Genomic DNA, 24,011 nt, shown 5'->3' on the forward strand with positions numbered 1-24,011 from the left:
GCGCCCCCTAGAGGTAACGTCTAGCAGTGGCTTTAGGATGCGGACTTTTGACTTTTACTACAGTTCAAAATTTTATTGGTCTCGCTCAAGTGACCAATAAAAAATCTCCTCATATTAAGTCAGGTGGTCAGAGTTGCATCTGAAGAGCGAGGTAAATCTCTAGCCTTTCTTTTTCTTTCGTTTTTATTTATTTATTTATTTATTTTTACATCATTGCACGCCGTGAGGTTACAGTTTCGACTTGTACAGAGGTTGTTACGGCGCAGTAAAACTCGGTGCAGCTTGCAGGAAACAACGTTGCGTATTTATTTATATCTGCATTTGCAAATAGCGGTGGAAATGTGGCCGAAGTTTTTGGCAGCTGTGCGCGCGATTGGTGTTTTCTCCAAACCGCCGAGATTCCTCCACAAGACACCTTTTTTATCAATTCAGCCCAGCTGGTAAGCCTTAACACACACACACACACACACACACACACACACACACACACACACACACACACACACACTCAGAGCTTTATTGAAGTAGATACATATTATACTTCTGATAAAGCTTATAACAGCACACTATTTGCCTAACTGCTTGATGGTACATGTAACACAAACAGTAATGGCATAATAAATATATATTATACAGTAGTGCCAGATTGACAGTAATCTCCACAACCCCTTTGCAGGGCTAATTCACACTTCCTGTTTACTGTGTATTTCTTTTATTTTTTGTAAAGTTATCTTCCAACGACGAGGAGTTATATAAAAAAAGACATGTGTACCCTTTGTTTTAAAGCTTTTTCTGTCTCTGGCATTATATTTTCCCCCGAATAAACAGAAAAACAGGGGCGGGTATGGGTATTTTTTTGGAACACTGGCATGAAGTTGGTTTGAGATTGGGCTTCGATAATAAAATATGCGGACATTAAGTGACCGTCTCTAAAGTTATATACGACATTGTTAAACCGGTTTAGCCAGTATCAGTGTCGCCAGTATCAGTCTAGTTCTACAGTCAGGTCCATAAGTATTTGGACAACGACACAATTTTTGTACTTTTCACCTCTGTACACCGCTACAATAGATTTGAAATGAAGCGATCAAGATATGATGGAAATGTAGACATTCAAGTTTAATTCAAGGGGTTTAACAAAAAAACATTTCATTAACTGTTTAGGAATTACAGCCATTTATATTTGACATAGTCCTTCCATTTTCAACAGGTGTGGGCTGTTTCCACATTACCTCATGTGAAGCTTAGGAATTATAAGGGAGGAGTATGGAGAAGGAAAGAAAGGGTTCATGATCCAAAGCATACTACATCATCTATCAAACATGGTGGAACTGGGTCACTGTTGTTTATTGATTATGTGACTACTGATAAAAGGTCCAGGCTGAATTCTGAAGTGTATAGAGCTCGACTCTCTCCTCAGATTTCAGTCAAATGCTGCAGAACTGAAACAGGACGTTTCGGATCGATAACGACCCAAAACATACTACGCAAGCTACCCACGAGCTTCTTAATGCAAAGAAATGGAATGTTCTTTAATGGTCGAGTCAGTCACCTGACCTCAACCCAATTGAACATGCTTTTCACATACCGAAGACTAAACTGAAGGCAGAAAGACCCATAAACAAGCAGAAACCGAAGGTGGCTGCAGTAAAGGACTGGCAAGGCATGAAAAGCGGAACCTCAGCTTTTGGTGATGTCCATGGGTTCCAGACTTCAGGCAGTCATCGAATGCATCCAAGTAGTAAAAATAATCCTTATATTTATAATTATGTTAGTTGGTACAGTTACTTTTGATCCTGTAGAAATGGTGGGACTCTGGGGGGGATGGCTGTAATTCCTAAACATTTTTATTTCATTAACCCCTTGAACTAAAGCTGAATGTCTCCACTTCAATCACATCTTGATTGCTTCATTTTGAATCCATTGTGGTGGTGTACAGAGGTGAAATTGCAAAAATTGTCAGTGTCCATATACTTATGGGCCCGACTGTATATCTCATTTCTTTTAACGCGTTGTTCTATTCTTCCAACAAAGAATTCAACAAAAAATCATTTCCTTGTTTGTTCGGTGCCAAATTATAGCGACTCAAACTCAAAAGTTTTCTAACTATAAAACAATAGATTTTTAGAACAAAAGTGGATCCTAAAGCATTCTTTGGATGGGTAAATATTTTTTGATTATTAAAGGGATTCTATATGGGATTCTCTCTCGCGCTCTCTCTCTCCCTCTCTCTCTCTCTCTGTCTCTCTCTCTCTCTCTCTCTCTCTATCTTTCTACATGGGACAAACCCTTGTAGAGTTCTACATGGGACCTTTTAAGTGTTCCACCAGAGGGACAAACTGAAGCAAAGTTTAGGGTTCTGGTGTTAACTTTGTATTCTTCTGAGAGTGTACATTTTAATGACCTTCTATATTTTAGCAGTATTAATTCTTGATCTGTCTGTTTTTTTTCCCCCAGTTACATTAATGTAGACACTCCTCCCAGTGTTCCGACCCTCACCACCAGCTATGCCCATGGCATCACCTCATATTCCTTACAGTCTCTCACTGTGGGCAGGAGCCTGCAGATCAGAGCAGAGCGCAACCCTGACCGTGAGGCTGTTGTCTTTCTGGAGGATGGCATCAGGAAAACATTTTCTGAGTTCCAAAATGATGTGAGTGTGCTCCTTCAACGGACCAAAAACTTACACCCAGCTCTTTGAATACGATTAAACCATTAAAGAGTGAATAATAAAAAGAGGGACATATCAATTGTTAACATTTGGTTCAAAGGTCAGTTTAAATTTCTAACCACCTTGTTTGCATTTAGTACTTTCCTAATCTTTCTTACTTTTGACCGTTACCGTTGTTTTATATATTATTGCTGTTAGATACGTTGCTTTATAGTGTTAGTGACCTGCAAAAGTAAACATAGGTCTTTCATGTAATATAATTTTATAGTCCAAAGGTCAAGTGTGACATGGAGCACTGATACATTGCACTATTACTATAACATCAACCCATTTCCACTGAGAGGACCTTGATAACAAGACTTTTTTTTGAGCCTGACTGCAAGTTTACCATTAATACATTTTATTCCGCATTTTTGTGCAGTGGCGCTGCACTCCTACTCCTTGCTTATTATTCATCATCTGAAACCACACAAACACCTCCAACATACAATGCGGAACACTGCTAGTTTATGATAATATCTGGATATGGTTAGAGGCTTGTTTTCAGTATGTGTTTATTTCATTCATAGTCATGATTTTTATTAGCGAATACTTGTACATTGTTCTATAGACTATTATAATCACCTGTTAGACAGTATCTGTTGCTTTCCTTTTTTTTTAACTCCCTAAAGACAAATGACAAAGAATCTTTCATAATCATTTTGACAAAGATTTGTGTTGAAATTATTGTTGTTTTTATGTAGGTAGATCAGGCAGCTGCAGGCCTATTGGCTCTGGGTCTGAAGAAGGGAGATCGATTAGGCATGTGGGGACCCAACACATATGAATGGATTCTGATGCAGTTTGCCACAGCAAAGGCTGGCATCATTTTGGTGAGGTTTGGGTTCGGTGTTCCTTTATTTGTTCCAGTAGGTAGAATAAGCAGCAAATTCCTTGTGTTACACTTCAGTACTACTACTACTACTACTACTACCAATAATGACACCAATTTACATATCACCTTTCTTAAACTCAAATCCACTTTACAGAGGGAACAGATAATCTAACATAAACAGGAACCTACTATTAAAAAAAAAAACTTAACATGAGGAAGAAGGGTGAAATTGTTAAGATGACAGGAAGGTTTTAAAATGTTTTAAACTCAGCTTTAAAAGTGGAAATGAAAGAGCAGTTTTGAAGAAATGAACAGGGTGTTCCAAATGTTAGTTGCTAAGACTCTTAATCTTCCCTTAGTTACTAGCCCGGAATTAGAGGACCTTAATGAATGTACAGAAGTGTAGTGAGGATATTTTTGGGGAGACCTTAAAAAAATCAGATCGTAGTAGTATTGGAGGAGTAAAATGTTAGAGGGTTTAATAAAAGTACTTCTTAATCTATTATATTACCTATTAACCTAAATCTAGAGATCATTGACATAACAGTGAAAACAAAAAATCTCACACAACTTAATATGTTCCGAGGACATCATGTAAATAATAAAAAAGGGAACGCTTTTATGTTACTGATCCCTAGGGAACATACTGAGCTCCATTAAGATGAAATGCAAACCAGCCGAAGGTTGATTGTAATACTGAGAGACAATAAATGAATATGTCATGATTTACTATATCATAGCTGTGCTGAGATCAGGATCAAGAAGTAGGTCACTGTTCAGAGTCCAACAGAAAGATCTAATTAAAGATGTGCAAATGTGCTGTGTAGTGTAGGGAAGCCAGATTGAAATGATTCAGAATGTTTACTGTTATCTAAGAAGGACCTCTGAAGTTCTTACATACTTTTTTAACTGTGAAGAATTGCTGTTTTCTTTAACAGGTATCAGTGAATCCAGCTTATCAGTTGCATGAGTTGGAATTTGCACTAAAAAAGGTACAGCTGTTTTTGATGGTATTTAATTTTTAATTTTTATTTTTTGTGTTTAGTTTTTGCATCCAGTCTCTCATAAGGCAAATGTGTTTTCCGTTGTTTTAGGTGCAGTGCAAAGCAATTGTGTGTCCAACTGAGTTTAAGACCCAGAAGTACTATGACATGTTGAGGCAGCTCTGTTCTGATATAGATACCGCTTCCCCTGGGGGTTTCAAGAGCTCCAGGTGCGCATAAAGAACTAGCATAACAAAAGCAGACGAGACACTTATGAAAAGTATGTTCTTTAAAAATAATGGAAATTGTAACTATATAATTGGCAAAAATCTGAATGTGGCCATGAAAGACTAACTCACAAAGCTAAAAAAAAATGTTAATTTGCTATTTTGAGCTAATGAAAATGTACCTATAGTTAATGTGTGCTTTTCATGTTCCCTTCTAAAGAAAATGGCTTAATGGAAAATGACTATGCTGGCTGGTTACAACTCAGTTCAAGTAGGTCTAGTTAATAAGTCTTCATTACTGGAAACCCTTAAATAAATGATTGAAGAACCATAACGGACCAACATGATTCCATCTACGAGAAAAACATCAGTAAACAGATTTGTACATCAGTTTGACATGTAATTAAAATATAAGAGGAATTGTTCTTCATGTGGCTGAGAATATCAGTGCAAGAGTCAGGAAGAGTCGGGTTTGATTATATATTACGGTTTTATGTTAGACTTCATTAGTACAGGTTTAAATCCCTCATTACAACAAAGACAACTGCACATTTGAGAGTTCTTTGATGTCTTTTTAGAGGTGGAAAACTGAACCAGAATGAATTAAAATGGACATTTAAGAGCACAAAAAAGCAAATTGTGTGCTTGCATTAAGGATTCATGAACATGATTTAGTATCTTGTAACAACATTAAAACATAAAACTGTACTGTATAGATTAGATTAAAACAACCTTTTTTTTGGTCTCTCCAGGACTCTGTACTTTGACTGAGGCACTTACAACGTAACTAGATATTTTGCCATTAGTGTGTAAACAGTGTGTTTTTTTTTTTCTATGTTCAGATTGCCAGACTTGAGTACAGTAATTGTAACGGACAGTAAGCAGCCTGGTGCTTTGCAATGGAATGATCTGATGCAGGCGGGGAGCAGCCAGCACTACCAGGAGCTAGAAGATTTGCAGAAAAAAATCAACTTTGATGACCCTATTAACATCCAATTCACATCGGTACTGAGGAGTGAATTTCAGAAGAAGCCTACTTAGTGATTTAGTGAAAGCTAATTTAGCAACAGATCTAACTGAACACAAATTCTACATGACTAGCTAACAGTTTTGTCTCATTCCAGGGAACTACTGGGAATCCCAAAGGAGCTGCTTTGACGCACCACAATATTGTCAACAATGCGTATTTCGTCGGTTTGCGTGTAGGATATGAGTGGAGGGTGAGTGCTCTCTCATGGTTTGTAGTGGAATTTGGTCACTGGTTTAATAAGTTTACTGGAATTTACAGTGAAATGACGGGAAGAATTTCCTGTGTCTGTTAAAGTACATGTGCATTATTTGACTACTTGTTCCCATGTCCTCATTTACCCCCAGCGGAAGATTAAAGTGTGTTTGCCAGTGCCGTTGTACCACTGTTTTGGCTCAGTGGGTGGGGGAATCGTGATGGCAGTACATGGTGTCACACTTGTCTTTCCCTCCACTGCATACAGTGGATATGCCAACCTGCTTGCTATGCAGAATGAGAAGTATGCCTGCATGCCATTCTGTCTCACTTATCTTTCCATCACCTTGTGAAATTCTCCAGCATAGTGATCTACAAAATGATAACTAGTCTTCAAAAAACTAGTGCTTTTCCAGTGACAGCTGAAGTTATAAAATGTACTATCTTGAAACATGCCTCTCATTTATTTACTGAACTTGATCACAGTTCATTTCACACTATGCAGATGCACATTTGTCTATGGCACCCCTACAATGTACATAGACATGCTGGGACAGCCGGACCTGGCCAAATTTGATCTGTCATCTGTTGAAGCAGGTGAGTGAGTCACTTAGATTTTTAATATACAAAGTGTATTTTTTTTAAAGTTTAAACCGAGTGTTGTACCGGTGGCATGCTCTGTGTATAATGTGATGTGTGTGATTTCATATCTATATCTATCTATTTTCACACAACAGTCTATAGTGTTTACACATATAGGTGCTAAAACCAAAAACCACTGAGTAAGCGATAGTACTGTGGGTGGAAATGTCTTGTTGATGAGAGAGATCAGAGGAAAATGGCCAGACTGGTTCATTCTGAGATGCTTTTTTGCTCATCACAGTTGTAAAGAAATGATTATTTGAGTTAGTATATTTGAGTAACTTCCTGTCAGCTCATACCAGTCTGGTCATTCTCCTCTGATCTCTCGGATCAATAAGGTGTTTCATCCTGAGGACCCTCCGCTCACTGGATGCTTCTTGTTTTTCGCTCCATTCTGTGAAAATTCTAGAGACTGTTGTGTGTGTGAAGTTCCCAGGAGATCAGCAGTTTCTGAAATACTCAGTCCAGACCATCTGGCACCAAAAACCATACCATGGTTAAAGTCACAGGGATCACATTTTCCCCATCCTGATGTTTGATGTGAACATTAACTGAAGCTCTTGACCTGTATCTGCATGATTTTATGCATTGTGCTGCTGCCAAATGATTGGCTGATTGGGTAACTGAATAAATCAAGTGTACAGGTGTTACTATTAAAGTGGACAGTGAATGTGTATATAATATATGGTGGTACACATATATGTGGATATATGGTGGATTACAGTTCGGCTTTTAATACAATAACTCCGGACATTCTCATCACCAAATTGGTCACCCTTGGCCTCCCCCGCCTCACGTGTGCCTGGATAAAGGACTTTCTCACCAACCGGTCTCAGACAGTAAGACTCGGACCCCACCTCTCCTCCACTCGCACGTTGAGCACAGGTTCTCCACAGGGCTGTGTGTTGAGCCCCCTCCTGTACTGTCTCTACACATACGACTGTAGTCCAGTCCACAACAATAATCTTATCATCAAGTTTGCTGACAACACCACAGTGGTCGGACTCATCTCAAAAGGAGATGAGGTAGCCTACAGAGAGGAGGTCCTAAACTTGGCAGCCTGGTGTTCAAAGAACAATCTGGCTCTAAACACCAAGAAAACCAAGGAACTCATTGTAGACTTCAGGAAGCACAACACTGAGCTGGCCCCCCTTTTCATTAATGGTGAGTGTGTGGAGAGGGTCCACACCTTCCGGTTTCTTGGCGTCCTTATCTCTGCAGACATCTCCTGGACGGACAACATCACAGCGGTATCAAGAAGGCTCAAACGCGGATACACTTCCTGAGGGTTCTCAGGAAGTACAATCTGGACTCCAATCTGCTGCTGATCTTCTACCGCTCGTCCGTCGAGAGCCTGCTGACATACTGTATCACGGTGTGGTACGATAGCTGCACCGCAGCAGACAGGGAGAGGCTTCAGAGAGTAGTAAGAGCAGCACAGAAGATCATTGGCTGCCCTCTCCCCTCCCTGATGGATATTTACACCTCCCGTTGCCTCAGCAGAGGAAAAACCATCATTAAGGACAGTTCTCACCCTGGCTTTGATCTGTTCAATCTGTTGCCCTCAGGGAGACGTTACAGGTGCATCAAAACAAGGACTAATAGATTTAAGAATAGTTTTTTCCCAAAAGCTATTACCATTCTAAACACATACATGTACTGAGTTCACAGCATATGTATATAGTGTCTCAAAACTGTGCATTTCATAGTACCTCCCTCATCCGCCCCAATATCTTGTTTATTTATCTTGTTTATTTATCTGGTTATTTATCTTATTTACCTATTTATTCTTCTTGTTTATTCTATGTACATGTTGGCACGGAACAAAAAAAAGGAGTGGCTCTTAATTTCATTGTACATGTGTATAGTGACAATAAAAGGCATTCATTCATTCATACATTTCCTGTATGACAGGAATTGTTGCTGGCTCTCCCTGTCCTCCTGAAGTTTTGAAGAAAGTAATGAAAATCATGGGCATTAAGGAAATGACGGTGAGTACTGGCCTCATATAAACTACATATTCTTGATGCCATTATATTGTTGGGAAATACTGGTCACTCCCTGAAAACTGCAGGCAATCAAATGTATATAAATTACTGGCAATTGAATTTAACATTGCAGTGAATATTGTAAAATATTGAATATTATTATTATTATTATTATTATTATTATTATTATTATTATTAGGAGTTACACTTTGAGATTTACATTAAATAATTTCAATGTCATCCTGTTCCTAACTACTGTAAAAACATAATGTCTTATATAATGTCGGAAATTGTGACATTCCTTACCTTACCTTATAAAGTAATACACTAATAATTTTTTCCTTTAATTCCTACCCTTTCCTATAATAAGTTTTCCTATTTTATTACAGAGGCTACTTAATAGTTATGTATGAGAATAGGCATGCTAACTAGTTTTGTTGGACAATATATTGTCTCAGAAATAATTGCAATAAATTATATTATTGTCATTTTAAGACCATTTTATGCCACTGATATAATGATAATATAATAGCATAATAATGCAAGTACACCCTTTCAAAGAGCAATGAATGTTTAATTCTTAACAATATTCAGACATTGCAATTGGAATGTCAAACAATAGTTTTGGTCATCTGATGAAAAATATCCTTTAAATATATTCATATATTTTGTCGTCATTTTAGTCAATTTTACTCTTTGAATATTAGTCAACAGCATTTTAGTTGATGAGAAAATGCAAAAACTTAAACCAAATATTTGCACATTTTATTCATTAACTTAAACATGCATCTTTAAAAAAAAAACCGTGAAAACTGTTCTGATCTCCTGAAATAATAACATTAAAATGACTACACTGCTGTAATACAATACTGTGAATTCTTTAGGCTTTAGTTACTCATTGTCCGTGTTTTAGTGCGTTGTTACAGAAAGCGCGTATTCACAATGTGACTTACCATTCTAGCGTGTTACTTAAGTTAAAGCTCACTTGTGCATTTGTGTCATTTTGTGCAGAAGCAAGTTGTAATATTAGGTTTATGTTGTGTATATGTCTGATTAATCTCATACGTGTATAGGATGCGCTTGGGTGAGTTCATTAACCTGCTAGTAAAGCGCTACAGTTTACTGGTGTTCATTCATTGTTCAGCTTCAGCTCATGCAGTTTAAGCGGCTCAATCCACGACATTATTAACTATTTAAATTAACTATTGAAACACTAGAACTATTCTTTCTAGATTTTTCTTCTTCAAAATAAGGTAGTGCATTGTTAATATCTTGCATATATTTTTTCAGCAGTATGTTTAAATTAATATTAAATTACATTATCATAAAATCAAAAAATAACTCTGTATTACTTTAACTAGTGATGTAATTTCATGCTAAATAATTTTAGATCTTCAAACAAAATAGAATGTAAAACCCAGGCAACCTGAGTAAATGCACAATACAGGTAACTGGAGATCAGTCTTTCACAGCACTGTGGTAGAATTTTTGCCCACTCTTCTTTGCAGAAGTGCTTTAGTTCAGCCACACTGGAGGGTTTTCGAACATTAACTCCCCATTTAATGTTGACTAGGCCACTCCAAAACTGTAATTTAGCTTTTTTTGAGCCATTCAGAGGTGGACTTACTCCTATGCTTTGGATCATTGTCTTGCTGCATAATCCATTTACGCTTGAGTTTCAATTTGGAGACAGAAGACCGGACATGCTCCTTTAGGATTTTCTGGTAGAGAGCAGAATTCCCTCAAGTTTCCCTCAATTATTGCAAGTTGCCCAGGCCCTGAAGCAGCAAAGCATCCCCACACCATCACACTCCCATCACCATGCATGACTGGAGCTATGATGTTCTTTTTGGTTTGAGGATCATCAAGGTGTGTTTTGACAAAAATCAGATGAGCTTTAATGTTCTTCTGGGTTAGCAGTGGTTTTAATCTCGTCATAGTTCCATGGATGCCATTTCTGTCCAGTGTCTTTCTGATATTTCTGATAGTGGAGTCATGAACAGCGACCGTTATTGATGCAAGAGAGTCCTTGGCTCTTTTATAACTTCCTGGATGAGTAGTTGCTGTGCTCTTGAAGTTGTCCACTTCTGGGAAGGGTCACTACTGTGCCGAATTTATTATTTTTTTATTGGAGATAATGGCTCTCGCTGTGGTTCTTTGGAATTCCAGAGCTTTTTAAATAGCTTTGTACCCCTTCCTAGACTGATATATTTCAATCACCTTCTTCCTCATCATTTCTGGAATTTATTTCAACTTTGGCATAGTGTGTTATTGGGTAAGACCTTTTAACCAAATTCATGCTGTTGAAAAAGTTCTATTTAAGTGTTGATTTGATTGAACTGGGTTTGCAGTAATCACTCCTGGTTGTTTCTAGTCCAGCTGAACCCCATTATGAATGCAGTTTCATAGATTTGGGGAATTAGTAACTGCGGGGCAAATGAAACACCAGTTGATATTGGATACCTTTTTTGTTTCAATAATTAACATTATCATTTAAAAACTGTATTTTGTGTTTACTCAGCCTTTGTTTTATCTTGGATTTTTCTGAAACAATTTAGTATGAATATACACAAAAACAGAAGAAATCAGGATGAGGGCAAATACTTTCTTACAGCACTGTATATATGTATCTTTCCCATTCCTACTATCAACTGGTTAGGGTAAGTTTAAAGAATACTTTAAGAGACTTAAATGCACTGTGTAATAATTCACTAGAGGGAGACAGGGGGCTATACACATGGGCCATTGTGGGATATAAATTAAAACTGAATGAAAATATACTCTTAAATGAGCTTTATGCTTTTAAAATTGGGGCTGTTAACTGCACTTAAAGGCACCTTTGTTGTCAGTATTAGAGAGACCATGCTGTCAGTAGAACAGTTATTTTTATTTGAAAATAAACACTCTGATTCTCCTTTAAGGTGCTATAACACTCTGCAAACTAGAAAATCTGTTTTTCACATGCTGCAGTCTGTTGTATCAAATGGTGCTATCTTTAGATGGTGTTCTCGCCATAGGTAGTGTCTTTGCAAACTCAGATATTCTATACACTGTAAAACAGGTTAACCCATTAAGTTACATGAACTTATTTCTTCTCTTTAACTCCAATTGCCATGCCAAGTTTTGTATATTGAACTCTAGGTGGTAAGCTGTCAGAAATTAAACTTAATGTAATCCATTGTTTTGACTAGTAAAACTTGTAAAACGTAACTTTTTGAAGTTGAAACAAAGGCAAACCTTCAAATGTTTGAGTGCAGATACTGTGCACACTAAATTATGCTGCTGTAATAATCATATATTAGACTCCACGTCCCTTTATCCATTCTTAGATAGTTCTTATTTTCCCATCAATTATGTGATTGTGCTACCTGTTTTTAGCATTTCTGCTAAAAAAAAAAAAAAACCCAAGGGATGCCATGTACAAAAACATCGTCGTCTGGGTCATGCATAAAAATAAACAATTCTAATCGAGGATCGTTTGATAGAGCAGAAAGTCGTTTAGTGTTTTTGACCTGTTTACATTTTTGTTGCATCCAGTGACAAAAATCACACACAGTTTGTTTTTTAGATTGGTTGTTTATTGAAAAAGTGATGATCACTTATTATACAAAGTTTAAGAAATTGTATAATCTGTAAATGTACATAGTAGTGTGCCATGCAGCTATTTGGCCAAAAAAAGAAAAAAAAAAATCTAATTTTCCAAATATTCTTTGTACATTTCAACTTCCTGTTAGTAGAGTATGCTCTTTTTATTGGAATGGAAAAGCACTATAAAGCAGCATTTTATGAGAATTTTATGTTTATCCATGACTTGGTTGCTTTTCATAGTGTATTTTGGACTTTGTACTACACATCTTTGTATACTGTTATGGGTCATTCATGCAGTGCCATGTGTTTATGCTTCAACCTTTAATACTAATCATGGATTTAAGGCAATAATTATGGAATCATCACACATGGAGGATGTTCACCTGCCTTTTTTGGCTTTGTAGCAAATGAACAAATCACAGATATGACACAAAACAATTTTTGTTTAATAGCTCAACATTCTGGCTTTGTGAAACATGCCTCAAACAAGTTAAATGGAATTATTTTAATTAATGGCATTTTTCCCCAGATCAAGTAGAGGAAAAAATTATGGAATGACATGGCCAGCACACAGTCTGGATCTCAATCCGATTAAAAATTTATGGTGGAAATGGGAAAAAAAAAATTGGTCCATGACAAAGCTCCATCCTGCAAGACTGATCTGTCAACCACTATTCGAGAAATTTGGAACCAGCTTGATAGAGAATAGTTTATGTCATTACTTATATAGTTAGGTATATTTCAAAAAACCATAATATTTTTAAACGGCTATTAAACAAAAATTGTTTTGTGTCAAATCTGATTTGTTCATTTGCTACGAAGTGAAAAAGCCAGGTGAGCATCCTCTAAGTGTTGTGATTCCATCGTTTTTGCCAGGGTTTATAGTCAAAGGCAAAGTACTTCATTAAGTACATCATGCAGTTTTCTGTTGATATTGAATAGGTGGCTATCACACGTGTTACTCTATGTTTCTAGGAAGACCTACAGCCTTCTTAGACCCAAAATTTCATTTTATGTGTGTTGTAATTTTCTGTAAACTTTTGAACTTGATCATTGTCTTCAAACAGGAAGTCATATGCCACAAGAGTAAAAGGTCCCTATGTGAGAATCTTACAAGGATATACACACAATGTAGTTGGGAGAAAATGTGATCTCCTCATATGAGGACAGTGGGGCCTCATGGGGATTAAGAAATTCCAGCTCTGTTATTTTGACATTATAAATGTTACTACAGCTACATCTACAATCCTCAGTGTTTAGAGTAGGGTCACAGCATGTGTATAGCTCTCTGTGTCTCTAAAGTGTAGTGTAGAATTAGTCTGTTTTCCTGACAAACACATACTTTTGCTTGTCATTTTATTTGTTATAAATTGAATGTTCATATGCATGCCATTTTATAGAACTTGAAAAAAATGAACAGTCCTGAAGTAGAAAGTAGCTTTGTGTCTGTTGTTTGGACACGAGGCCAGTCCCCTGGACAGACATTTCCTCTGAGTCTCCTGTGGAAAGACAAAGAAGGGAGCCAAATCAAACAACCAGCCCGAGTACTAAACATCTTTGACTGACATAACCTGTTCTAGCCATGGCAAGAGAGACAAAATGGAAAAGCACAGAAAGCACAAAGACAAAATGGAAGCCAAAGATTAGTAGGATTGCAGGAATAAAGGACACAACTATAACAGACCATAGTTATAAAATAATTTACCAAATTAAACTAATCATCAGTTTAATAAATGGCACTAACTGGCATGACTAAGTAGAGCATTAAACTTTAGACATTCAATATTGTCTTTAGTGTTGTCATTTTTATTGTTAACATTGAATTAATAGTCAGTATTTTGTGTAGTTCTTTAATGTATATTAAATATAATCCAAACAAAATGGATTAAACAAAATATTCAACATTAATTACATCAATTGAGGTGAATATATAAACTATATAACCTGACAATAAACCGGATAGATTAGCAGTTATATTTAACTCAGTTTCAGTGGTGATTTCTGAATTATTTCATATAATTTAATTATATTTAATGTCATTTCACTGTGTGAAGATTATCATTAATTTGTGAGATTTCTAAAACACAAATGTCATCTGTAACGCAATAAACACAAAAACTTTCACTTTCTGTGATCATTATGAGACTATTTAATTTATCATATATTTGATAGTACCTTAAAATTATTAATAGTGCCTATATTAGTAAGCATGCGTCTTAGAAATGTACCCTATAAAGAAGTCTCTTACAGAAACCATGGGAGAGCTGTGGTGTCTTTCTGGAAACCGCTTTTCCCCTCCTGACAGGAGAACTCCTGTGGCTGGACATTTATCTCCCAGCACTACATATATTTGTCATGATTTGTTTATTTGCAAGGCATGGGGAAGGTTTTAGCCCTCATTGCTGTAACATGAAGCCTTAGATTCAGATCAATATTTTACAGAAAATTCAGTGTAATTATTGAGCTCACTGCTTAAATATCTGGACCAGAAAAATTATGCCTAAACAGAAGCTTAACTTGAGGAAACTAGCCAAATCCACTCTGTGGCACTATTTCAAATTTGGTATTTCTAAGCATCTTTGAAATTCTCTGATTATAATAAGTCTAGAAGAAACATAAAGTGCACCTCAATGACCGTAAACTTTAGACGGTAATCTGTTACCTTTTCACTGATGTGATCCCTTCTTGTCTTTCTTTATTTTGCACTTGCTAAAGGCAGTGCTGTCTCTGATTTGCTTCCCTTTCTGACTTGGAGGTGATGCACAAATTGCATCAGGACGATGACGACTGGAGTCCATCCATCTAGAGATGCAAATATGTTGAAAACAAATTTAAGCTAGTGTCTTAAACTTGAACTCTTAGCAGTGGCACATAATTGGAGTCATTTAAATGGAAATAGTATGTATTAATAGTATTTTTTTTTTCCTCTGGTTTGTGATCCATAGGTTGTCTTGTTGTTAGCCCTTACTTTCTAAGGTTGGCTAGATTGCAGGTGCAGCTCCATGGGTTGTTGAACAGGGTGAGATTCTGCATGTTGGTAAAAACCAGGTTGCTTGGTAGGATCCTCAGCTTGTTGTTCTCAAGATGCAAAGATCTTAGAGCTGTCACACCCTCAAAAGCTGCGTTGGAAAACTGATTGGATAGAAATAATAGACAGTGCTCAATTCATTTGAAGATATGTAACGTGTGTCTTTTGATCTCATATCTGTAAAGCCTACTGCATTTTTAGGTCTACTGAATTCTATCCTTTTAGTTTTGAATGATATGTTATCTATTGACAGTTGTGTTTACATGGAACTACTCACAGACAGACCTCAGTTTTTATTGTGGAAAAGTAGTATTTTATTAATTTGTGTGCTACTTGCAGTCAGGTCTGGCTTTGATTTATTTATTTTTTCTCATGTGCCAGAGCTTGTGTAAACCTTTCTGCACTGCTATCCTAACCTTCCATTAAACTTCATAAGCAACTGCAAGGCTGTTAAAAACTACACTGAGGTGCTAGAAGAACAGTTCTGCATGGTGTGAATGAGGCTCACCTTAAAGGAAAACCCAGGAGCAGGGACATTGCAAACAGAGTGTGTTGGTCCTTCAGTGATTGAAGACCTTTTTTGGAAATTTCCATTCAAGTTAGAGTAGAGTGGAGAGCTAGAAAAGTTGGAAATTTGAGGGCTATGGAAGATGACTTCCAGCATAGAGGGACTGTTTTGCCCACTCTCTTTCCTCACCAACATGCTTTTTTGCCAAAATTGCTTCCAAAGAGACCAGTTGTGCATTCAGGTGAGGCAACTAGATCCTAAAAATACCTCTCTTCATGGGTCTGAGAACAGCCTGTTACTATTTACCTGTCTTCTAACCCTTACTGACCTGTTTACATTTTGCCTCGTGAGGGAAATTAACACTTTTTAAAACAACACGTGTAATTATTCGATGAAGGCATGTTTGGATGGGAATCATCAAGCAAACAGATGCTAAAAATATCCTTGTTAGCCCTGCTACTTTCATTCATGGCTTTCCCATGTCATGACATTAATGTACATATGGATCTTAAATCTGGAACAAGAAAACTCCTGTTGCACCTTCATGCACTATGTCCCCACAGTGTGGTGGATCTTAGGTCAGTGAGATCCACACATCACATTTAACTGCCAATAGTTTGCGTGTGATAAATAAATGGTTTTTGAGATTTAGCTGACATATAAAGGTATTGAAGCTGAACCTGAATTCATGGTCTTTGAATGATCTCTGTTTTGGATATGTAGTGTGTCTGTCTTGAAGTATGAATCAAACACTGTACGGGCTATATTCACGTTCCATGCATATCTGAAATTCATTACTGATCAGGAGGAGAATCCTGCTGATCTCAGTACATGTGCAGGTTCACAAAGAGCACATGCGAGCTGTAAATCAGGAAAAGAGGAGAATGGAAGCAACATCAAGTGGATCTTATAAAAGTGTGGAAGATAGGAAGCTGATCTGTATCTGAAGTATTAAATATATTTACAAGTCCATAGATCCTGAATTGCATGAAAAAGAAAATCTTAATTTCCTTATTTACTAACAAATAGTCTTTGTAGAAGCATTTTGAGGGTCAGTTTATTGCTTGATTCATGGGGCAGGTTATTACTAGTCTCATTAGCTCAGAAATATGGTATGTACACTTTTGGTTTCCTTGTGGTCTGAGATTTGTAAACATCCTGTATTTTATAGGAGTCTCTTCAATCATGCACCAAAACAAATCCTACATTTTCTCTCAACACAAATAAACTGTCTGACAGGACTTGTGTTTTAATGCTATGCATGAAAGGATATTTAAATATACTGTTTAAAAAAATAAAAAAAATGCCCATAACATGAATTTCAAACATCATTCTAGACATGTAATGAACTTTTTGCATTACAGAGCAACTCACCTTCTCCAGGCCCATATCATTAAGATACAGTTTCTCTATATAGCGTCCAAAGCTCCTGAATGCATAGTCAGGAATGAAGGTGAGTGGGTTCTTGGACAAATTAAGCTCCTCAACAACACGTAGCTTGCTCATGGCCTCGATAGGGTATAAAGACAGCTTGTTTTGGTCCAGAGTGAGAGTGGCCAGGTTCTCCACTTCATCAAGAGAGCCAGGCTGCATTGACCTTAGCTCATTGTTACTGATATGCAGCCAGCGAAGGTCCTTAGCGCCAACAAAGGTACCTGTTTGCAGGTCTCGGATCTTGTTGTTATCAAGCTGTAGGGTAAATAGGTTGATCATAGGGGAGAAGATGCCTTTTGAAAGACTTGAGATTTGGTTCCCATCCAGGTAAAGGTAGGTGAGCTCAGTTAGGTCCTCAAAGGCTCCAGGTTTTATGCTGCTGATTTCGTTGTTCGAAAGGTAAAGGTAAATGAGCTTTTTGAGGCCCTTGAAGGCCTGAGTGGCAATCTCACGGATCTGGCAGTGCTGTAGGTGCAGGGAGACGAGACCCTTCATTTCGCTGAAGCCCCCAGTTGGGAGCATACCCAGGTTGTTGTGCTGCAGGTTGACGAGGCGAGTGGCCTCAGTGATGCGAGGGATCTTCTTCAGGCCGACATTGTCACAGATAACATGCTGTAGGTCACCGTGACAGTGACATGGACTAGGACACTGGCTTTCTGTACCTACTATAAAGATAGCAAAAAATTGTATAAACACCACTAACTGGATTCTTATAACCTGCATGATGACCCAGTTGTTTGTCAGTTTAGTGCTTCTCTTGCCTCCTGCTGTCTTGAAGCGTCTGGAAGCAAGAAGGTACTCTGACGGCAGCAGGGATCCGGAGGATGGAAAGAGAGTAAGTGAGAGAAGGTAAGAGTGCTGAAAGGGAGAGCTAGAGGTGAGCTAAAGTGAGAAGGAGAGGGGGTGTGTGACAAAGTAAAGGTGGGCAGAGCAAAAGATTGACTTTAGAGAGGAATGGCTATCGTCTGATTGCACCAGCATTTATAATGTTTGCTCTTGGAAAAAATTTAAATAAATAAAAAATACAAATATTCCTGGGTTTGGGACTGACCAGAGATTTTTTTTATGTGGTGTTGCCTCCTGGAGGAAGTAGGATGTCTTTGAAAATGTAGCTCTCTTTAGGTAGGAGATGATGGAGAATGTTACCCTTTTAAAAAGAGGTCCACCATTATCATGTCAGTTAAGTGCATTTTTACAGAAATATTAACTTATTACATTAACAAAAATGTTAAACAAATGACCCCATACAGATCCATCAGCATAACTGGAGTTATAGAAAGAGTTTTGTGGAATTTCTAAGAGAAATATACATTGGAAAGAAAAGTTGCTTTCCGCTTTAATATTTAAAAAACTTGATAACTTTTATTGCTACAGTCAAGCTCATAAAATGTGGAATGGCTCACATTCTGTGCCAGGTGTTAGGAGGTTAAAGGAGAACTATAGTAAATGTTTCGCCATACCTCCATTGTTTTGCAGTCAGTGGTAAGAGAAAAAGCAGCCAATCCTGTGTAGACACATGATGTGTTTTATAACACATAAGCATAGCCAGATGTGTGGCTTGAATCAGCTTACAAGAAGTGTGTTTTTCTTCTGGCTCTCAAAGGTTAGGGTATTCTTTGTACAAATGTATCCTTCTATTTCAAATATGCCAAGAATTTCATGGACTGAATAATTACTTCAGTAGTTTTGCAAAGTTGGGTCTAAGTCAGTCTTCTTATTCTTGCATCTCTTTTTAAGTCTGTATAGTGGGCTTGTATTTCCATTTTCTCATACTATCATTGCCTTAAGCAAGTCTTTCAGGTCTAATATGATACTATAAAGAGTTATAAATCTTTATCTCTGTATCTGTTAGTCTTTGGATAAATAATAATTTTAAAAAAGCACAATAAAATTGTGTTGGTTGATAGAAACACACACGCACACAAAAAAAAACCCTAAGGGAAATGTTTTGCCCATGGATCTAACAGCTACAGCTACTTGCACCATAGGTGGAATCTAGTGTTTGCTCAACAAATGTAACATTTTATTGGGAAAGCATATTTTCTAGCAGGTCAAGTGCATGCTCACACCAGGTCAAATCTCAGTCCACCCCTTGCAGTGACTAGTTTACACAGTTGACTTTGCTTCAAACAGGATATTTGTTTTAAAACCTAATGTTGATTGTGTATGTGCTTTGTTGGAAACTAGGCCTCCTTCACTGTAACAAAAAAGTCGATTTTTCTGCACTACTCAGGACCACTGTGAACAAAATGCATCATCTGTACCATAATGCATCATATGTGTGTGCGTGTGTACATATTCCTTGAAATTGCTGTTTCATTGCATCTCCTCATTATACACCAATCAGACGTAACCACTGACAGATGAAGTAAAAAACATTGATTCTCTTGTTACAGTGGCACCTGTCAAGGTGAGAGCTATATTAGGCAGCAAGTGAAAAATCAGTTCTCAGAGTTGATGTGTTGGAAGCAGGTAAAATGGGCAAGTGTAAGCATCTGAGCGACATTGACAAGGGCCAAATTGTGATGGATTGACGATTGGGTCGGAGCATCTCCAAACTGGCAGGTCTTGTGTGGCAGGTCAGGTCTTGCAGTGGTTAGTACCTTCCAAAAGTGCTCCAAGTAAGGACAACTGGTGACCTGGCAAGAGGGTGATGGGTGCCCAAGGCTCATTGATGGGCATGAGGAACGAAGGCTAGCTTGTCTAGTCAGATTCCACAGAAGAGGCTATGTTAGAAAGGTGTCAGAACACACAGTGCATCGCAGCTTGCTGCGCATGGGGCTGTGTAGCCGCAGACCACTCAGTGTGCCCATGCTGACCCCTGTCCACCGCTGAAAGTGCCTCCAATGGGCACGTGAGCATCAGAACTGGACCATGGAGCAATGGAAGAAGGTGGTCTGATCTGTTGAATGACGTTTTATTTTACATAATGTGGTGTAAAAATACGGGTCCCTGTGAGTCACGTACCTGGGGAAGCGATGGCATCAGGAGGCACTATGGGAAGAAGACGAGCTGGCAGAAGCAGTGTGATGCCCTGGGCAATGTTCTGCTCGGAAACTGTGGGGCTTGGAATTCATGTGAATGTTACTTTGACACTTACCGCCTACCTAAACATTGTTGCAGACCAAATACACCCCTTCATAGTAACGGTATTCTCTAATGGCAGTGGCCTCTTTCAGCAGGTCACACTGCATAAAATTGTTCAGGAATTGTTTGAGGAACATGACAGAGTCCAATCCATGGAGGTTCCACCTTGCAGGACTTAAAGGATCTGCTGCCAACATCTTAGTGCCAGATACCACACCACCTTCAGAGGTCTTGTGGGGTCCATGCCTCGACATGTCCGAGCTGTTTTAGTGGCACAAGGGGTACCTACACAATATTAAACAGATGCTTTTAATGTTATGGCTGATTGGTGTATCTCTAGTATATTATTTATGCTATAATTAGTTTAGATAATTTACCATATGTCATTCTGTAAATAGTCCAATGTAGTCTGTTATTAAGTTACATAAGCACTCACCAAGACAAATTCCTCATATGTTTGGGAAAACCCATCAGATGGAAGTGTGGCTAAATTCTCCTAAAGCTCCTTCACCTTCATTTTGATTGCTTTGTATTGCGTGATAATCTTCCCAACCAATGGCAAGATCTTTTATAATGACACCAGGTGCAATTTGCCTTTTTTGCAGCATTTCTAACTAAAACCTTTTTCAATGTTTTGAAACTTGAAACTTTGAAACTATATATATATATATATATATATATATATATATATATATATATATATATATATATATATATATATATATATATATATAATACACACACACACAAATTATATATAATTTAAACATACATTCCAATTACTTATTTCCCCTCACTGTAGAAGAAAGTGTTAAAACTTCACCATGTGAGGAATTTTCCCAGGCCATATATATAGTATATCACTACACCTGGCAACATAAAACAAAATGTTTCTGATTTATTATGAGGCCATTGCTATTAATGTGTCCGAGAAGTACAGTGTTTTGATGGCCGGCTAAATTAATTGAGAATTGAGAGCCAATTCTCAAATGTGTACCACATACCTCACCTGCCTTCAAAGCCAGGTTTCCTTCACAGGCTGACACAGCTGGCTGCCACTCAGCCTCTCATATAACCAGTTTGGCCAATATACCAGACTGAGGGTGGGCACACAAACCCTACTGTATGAAAATGTGTAAACATTGGGATCCAGACATCTGAAAGTTCGGGGTAATAATGGAATTGAGGGTCTTAAAATGTACTTTAAAAAAAAACTTGCTTTATTGACAGTGATTGATGTTTTATGGTCCTGCATGCCTTCAACACAATACTTATACATAGAGGTTATGTTGTTATGTTGGAACAGATAGGGTATGGTACCACTGAGAACAGTCCAGTGACCTTCTGTGGCTTCCCAGTTGACAACATAGAGCGAAAGACAGAAACTGTTGGATGTATCGGCCACCACCTTGAGGTACACAAACACATCCCTGTATTCTTGATTCCCAAAATTACCTACAGGTTTAAATATAATATAATATATTTTTAGTGAGTAATGATTCAAGATTTATTTTTCTTTTAGGCAAAAGTGGTTGATCCTACAACAGGACACATTGTTCCTCTTGAAACTCCAGGAGAGCTTATGATCAGAGGTTACTGTGTCATGCTGGAATATTGGCAAGATGAAGCCAAAACCAGAGAATGCATCACTAAAGACCGCTGGTACAAAACTGGGTATGTGTGGGCGTCGAGTGGCACTGTTGATTTTCAGCATTGAAGGACTTACAAAACATTACATTTTCATGGCATTCAACTGATACCTATGTTCCACAGTGATATTGCCAGTTTGGATAAGTTTGGCTACTGCAAGATAGAGGGACGTATCAAAGACATGATTATCCGTGGAGGAGAAAATGTCTATCCTGCTGAAATCGAGCAGTTCCTGCACACACACCCTAAAGTCCAGGAAGCACAGGTGGACCAAGCATATCCAGGGAGTCTGGACTTTTTATCATTCATTTCCATGCACAATTTGATCAGAATGTCTGAAAAATTATGTACCTGAAGCTGCACATATGCCATTGTATTTTGTTCTAGAGGGGTGGACAGATCACTAGCCTGGGCACCCTAGACAAACAGATTTTGTGTCCGGGCTATTCGTTTGTTAATGTAATGTACTTTATAGTGGTACGACCTTGAAGCTGTAAATATAGCACATGCTTCCAAATCCCATCACCTGCTGCACTACATACATTGACTCACGATCTGGCTGATGGTAGAACAATTTTTACTAGGCGGATTAATTACCGCACACACGGATGACATTCTTCTCTCATTATTTGCAGGTGATTGGGGTGAAAGATGAGAGAATGGGTGAAGAGGTTTGTGCTTGCATCAAACTGAAGGCTGGACAGGAATGTACTGCAGAGGAGCTAAGGACATACTGCAAAGGCCAGGTCAGACACATTTAACTGGCTCGAACATCTGACTAAATTATATTCCAGCCTGTATAACAGACACCACATGAAGCCATTTCACTTGTTCTGTTTATTTCTTTATTTCTAGATTTCCCATTTCAAGATCCCCCGCTATTTTACTTTTGTTAAGGGCTATCCTCTTACTGTCTCAGGGAAAGTAAGTGCATAAACCTTTACATAAGCACAAGTGAATTTATTTGACCATTTACACAGTGAAACTTTATATAAATCTATAAATAGGTTCAGCAAGATGAAGTTCATTCCATCCATATTGTTTGCATAGTCCCACAGTCTGGATAAATACCCTCACAAATTCCTTGTGGTCACCACCTTTTTATAAAATTTGTATCTGTAGGCACTTTGGGAAAAATGTTAAAAATGTAAGTGTGGTTTTTATTTGGGCCTAATCACATAGATCTCAGGACTGGAGAAATTTGAGCAATTTCCCTGTCTGCAGAAAATCCGCAGCAGTGGTTTCTATAGTCAGGGGCAGCAGTCTGTACAAGTTTAAGTGTGGAAAGACGGAATCCTTAAATAGCACTGAATAAATGACTTTTCTTCACCTTTCTTAGATTCAGAAGAACAAACTGCGGGAGCAGACAGAGAATCAGCTGGGACTATGAACTCAGAGACTTTTGGTATTTTTAAACAAATATGTTAAAAAGTTAACATGAACTTCTATCAGTGTACCAGTTCATAACATGCATCTTTATTTGAATTTCATTAACATTCATTTTATATTTGTTATGTTACCCATATTAAAGGTCTTTCATGAAATGTTTATGACAACAAACTATGTAACTATGAACAACACTTCTCTACACCCTTGCATCAAATCAATTATATTATATTCAAGAATAAACAAGTTTCATTATTTTTGTAAATAATGAAACAAAATCCCATTTTATGATGACTCATGATTTAAAAAAATAATGAATATGATACTAAATGTTATAAAATGTATGTTATGAATTTGATATACGGTCAACTACTTATTTTAGCAACAAAGAATGTATCTTACACAAATTTATAGTGACTTATAATGCAGATTACTTGACACTCTTGATTTTGTTTAACATTATGCTGAAATGTGCAAAAATACAGAATTAAGGTCTGTATACAGAAAGCTGGCAAGACTAGACTTTTTGCAAGACTTCTTTCTGGACGTTAAATACATTGTCATGACCCAAAATTCTCACGACCAAAAGAAATGAGAAAAAAAACTCCTGTATTGAAGTTTGATAATCCAACAGGATTTTCTCCTCTGTTCTGTGGCGGTTAGAACTTTTAACAAACTTTGGATTTAAACCAATGCCAGAGTGCACACTGCTACAGTAACTGT

General features: G+C 37.6%; 2 protein-coding genes across 3 annotated transcripts; one reads left to right on the forward strand and one right to left on the reverse strand.

The window, feature by feature from the left end:
* Nucleotides 1-11: 11 nt before the first annotated feature.
* Nucleotides 12-23,306, forward strand: acsf2 (acyl-CoA synthetase family member 2). 2 transcript variants are annotated; one of them, XM_017483506.2, is made up of 17 exons: nucleotides 12-151; nucleotides 332-440; nucleotides 2,458-2,653; nucleotides 3,415-3,543; nucleotides 4,484-4,537; nucleotides 4,640-4,758; nucleotides 5,598-5,760; nucleotides 5,880-5,975; nucleotides 6,130-6,281; nucleotides 6,483-6,574; nucleotides 8,534-8,610; nucleotides 21,559-21,666; nucleotides 21,775-21,926; nucleotides 22,026-22,167; nucleotides 22,538-22,648; nucleotides 22,758-22,826; nucleotides 23,242-23,306. In XM_017483506.2, exons 2-17 carry the CDS (start codon nucleotides 340-342, stop codon nucleotides 23,290-23,292), a joined length of 1,812 nt encoding a protein of 603 aa, XP_017338995.1. In that variant the 5' UTR covers nucleotides 12-151; nucleotides 332-339; the 3' UTR covers nucleotides 23,293-23,306. The 2 variants fall into 2 exon arrangements, with proteins under 2 accessions (XP_017338995.1, XP_017338994.1); XM_017483505.2 differs by having other exon boundaries at nucleotides 44-440.
* On the reverse strand, nucleotides 13,370-18,168 carry chad (chondroadherin). The gene is made up of 4 exons (XM_017483507.3): nucleotides 17,106-18,168; nucleotides 15,164-15,327; nucleotides 14,858-14,997; nucleotides 13,370-13,694 (listed from the first exon to the last, which is right to left on the reverse strand). The coding sequence occupies exons 1-3, from the start codon at nucleotides 17,886-17,888 to the stop codon at nucleotides 14,862-14,864; spliced, it is 1,083 nt and encodes a 360-aa protein (XP_017338996.1). The 5' UTR covers nucleotides 17,889-18,168; the 3' UTR covers nucleotides 13,370-13,694; nucleotides 14,858-14,861.
* Nucleotides 23,307-24,011: the final 705 nt, after the last annotated feature.

The sequence above is a fragment of the Ictalurus punctatus genome, chromosome 13 (assembly GCF_001660625.3).
Source record: "Ictalurus punctatus breed USDA103 chromosome 13, Coco_2.0, whole genome shotgun sequence".
Taxonomy (NCBI): Eukaryota; Metazoa; Chordata; class Actinopteri; order Siluriformes; family Ictaluridae; genus Ictalurus; species Ictalurus punctatus.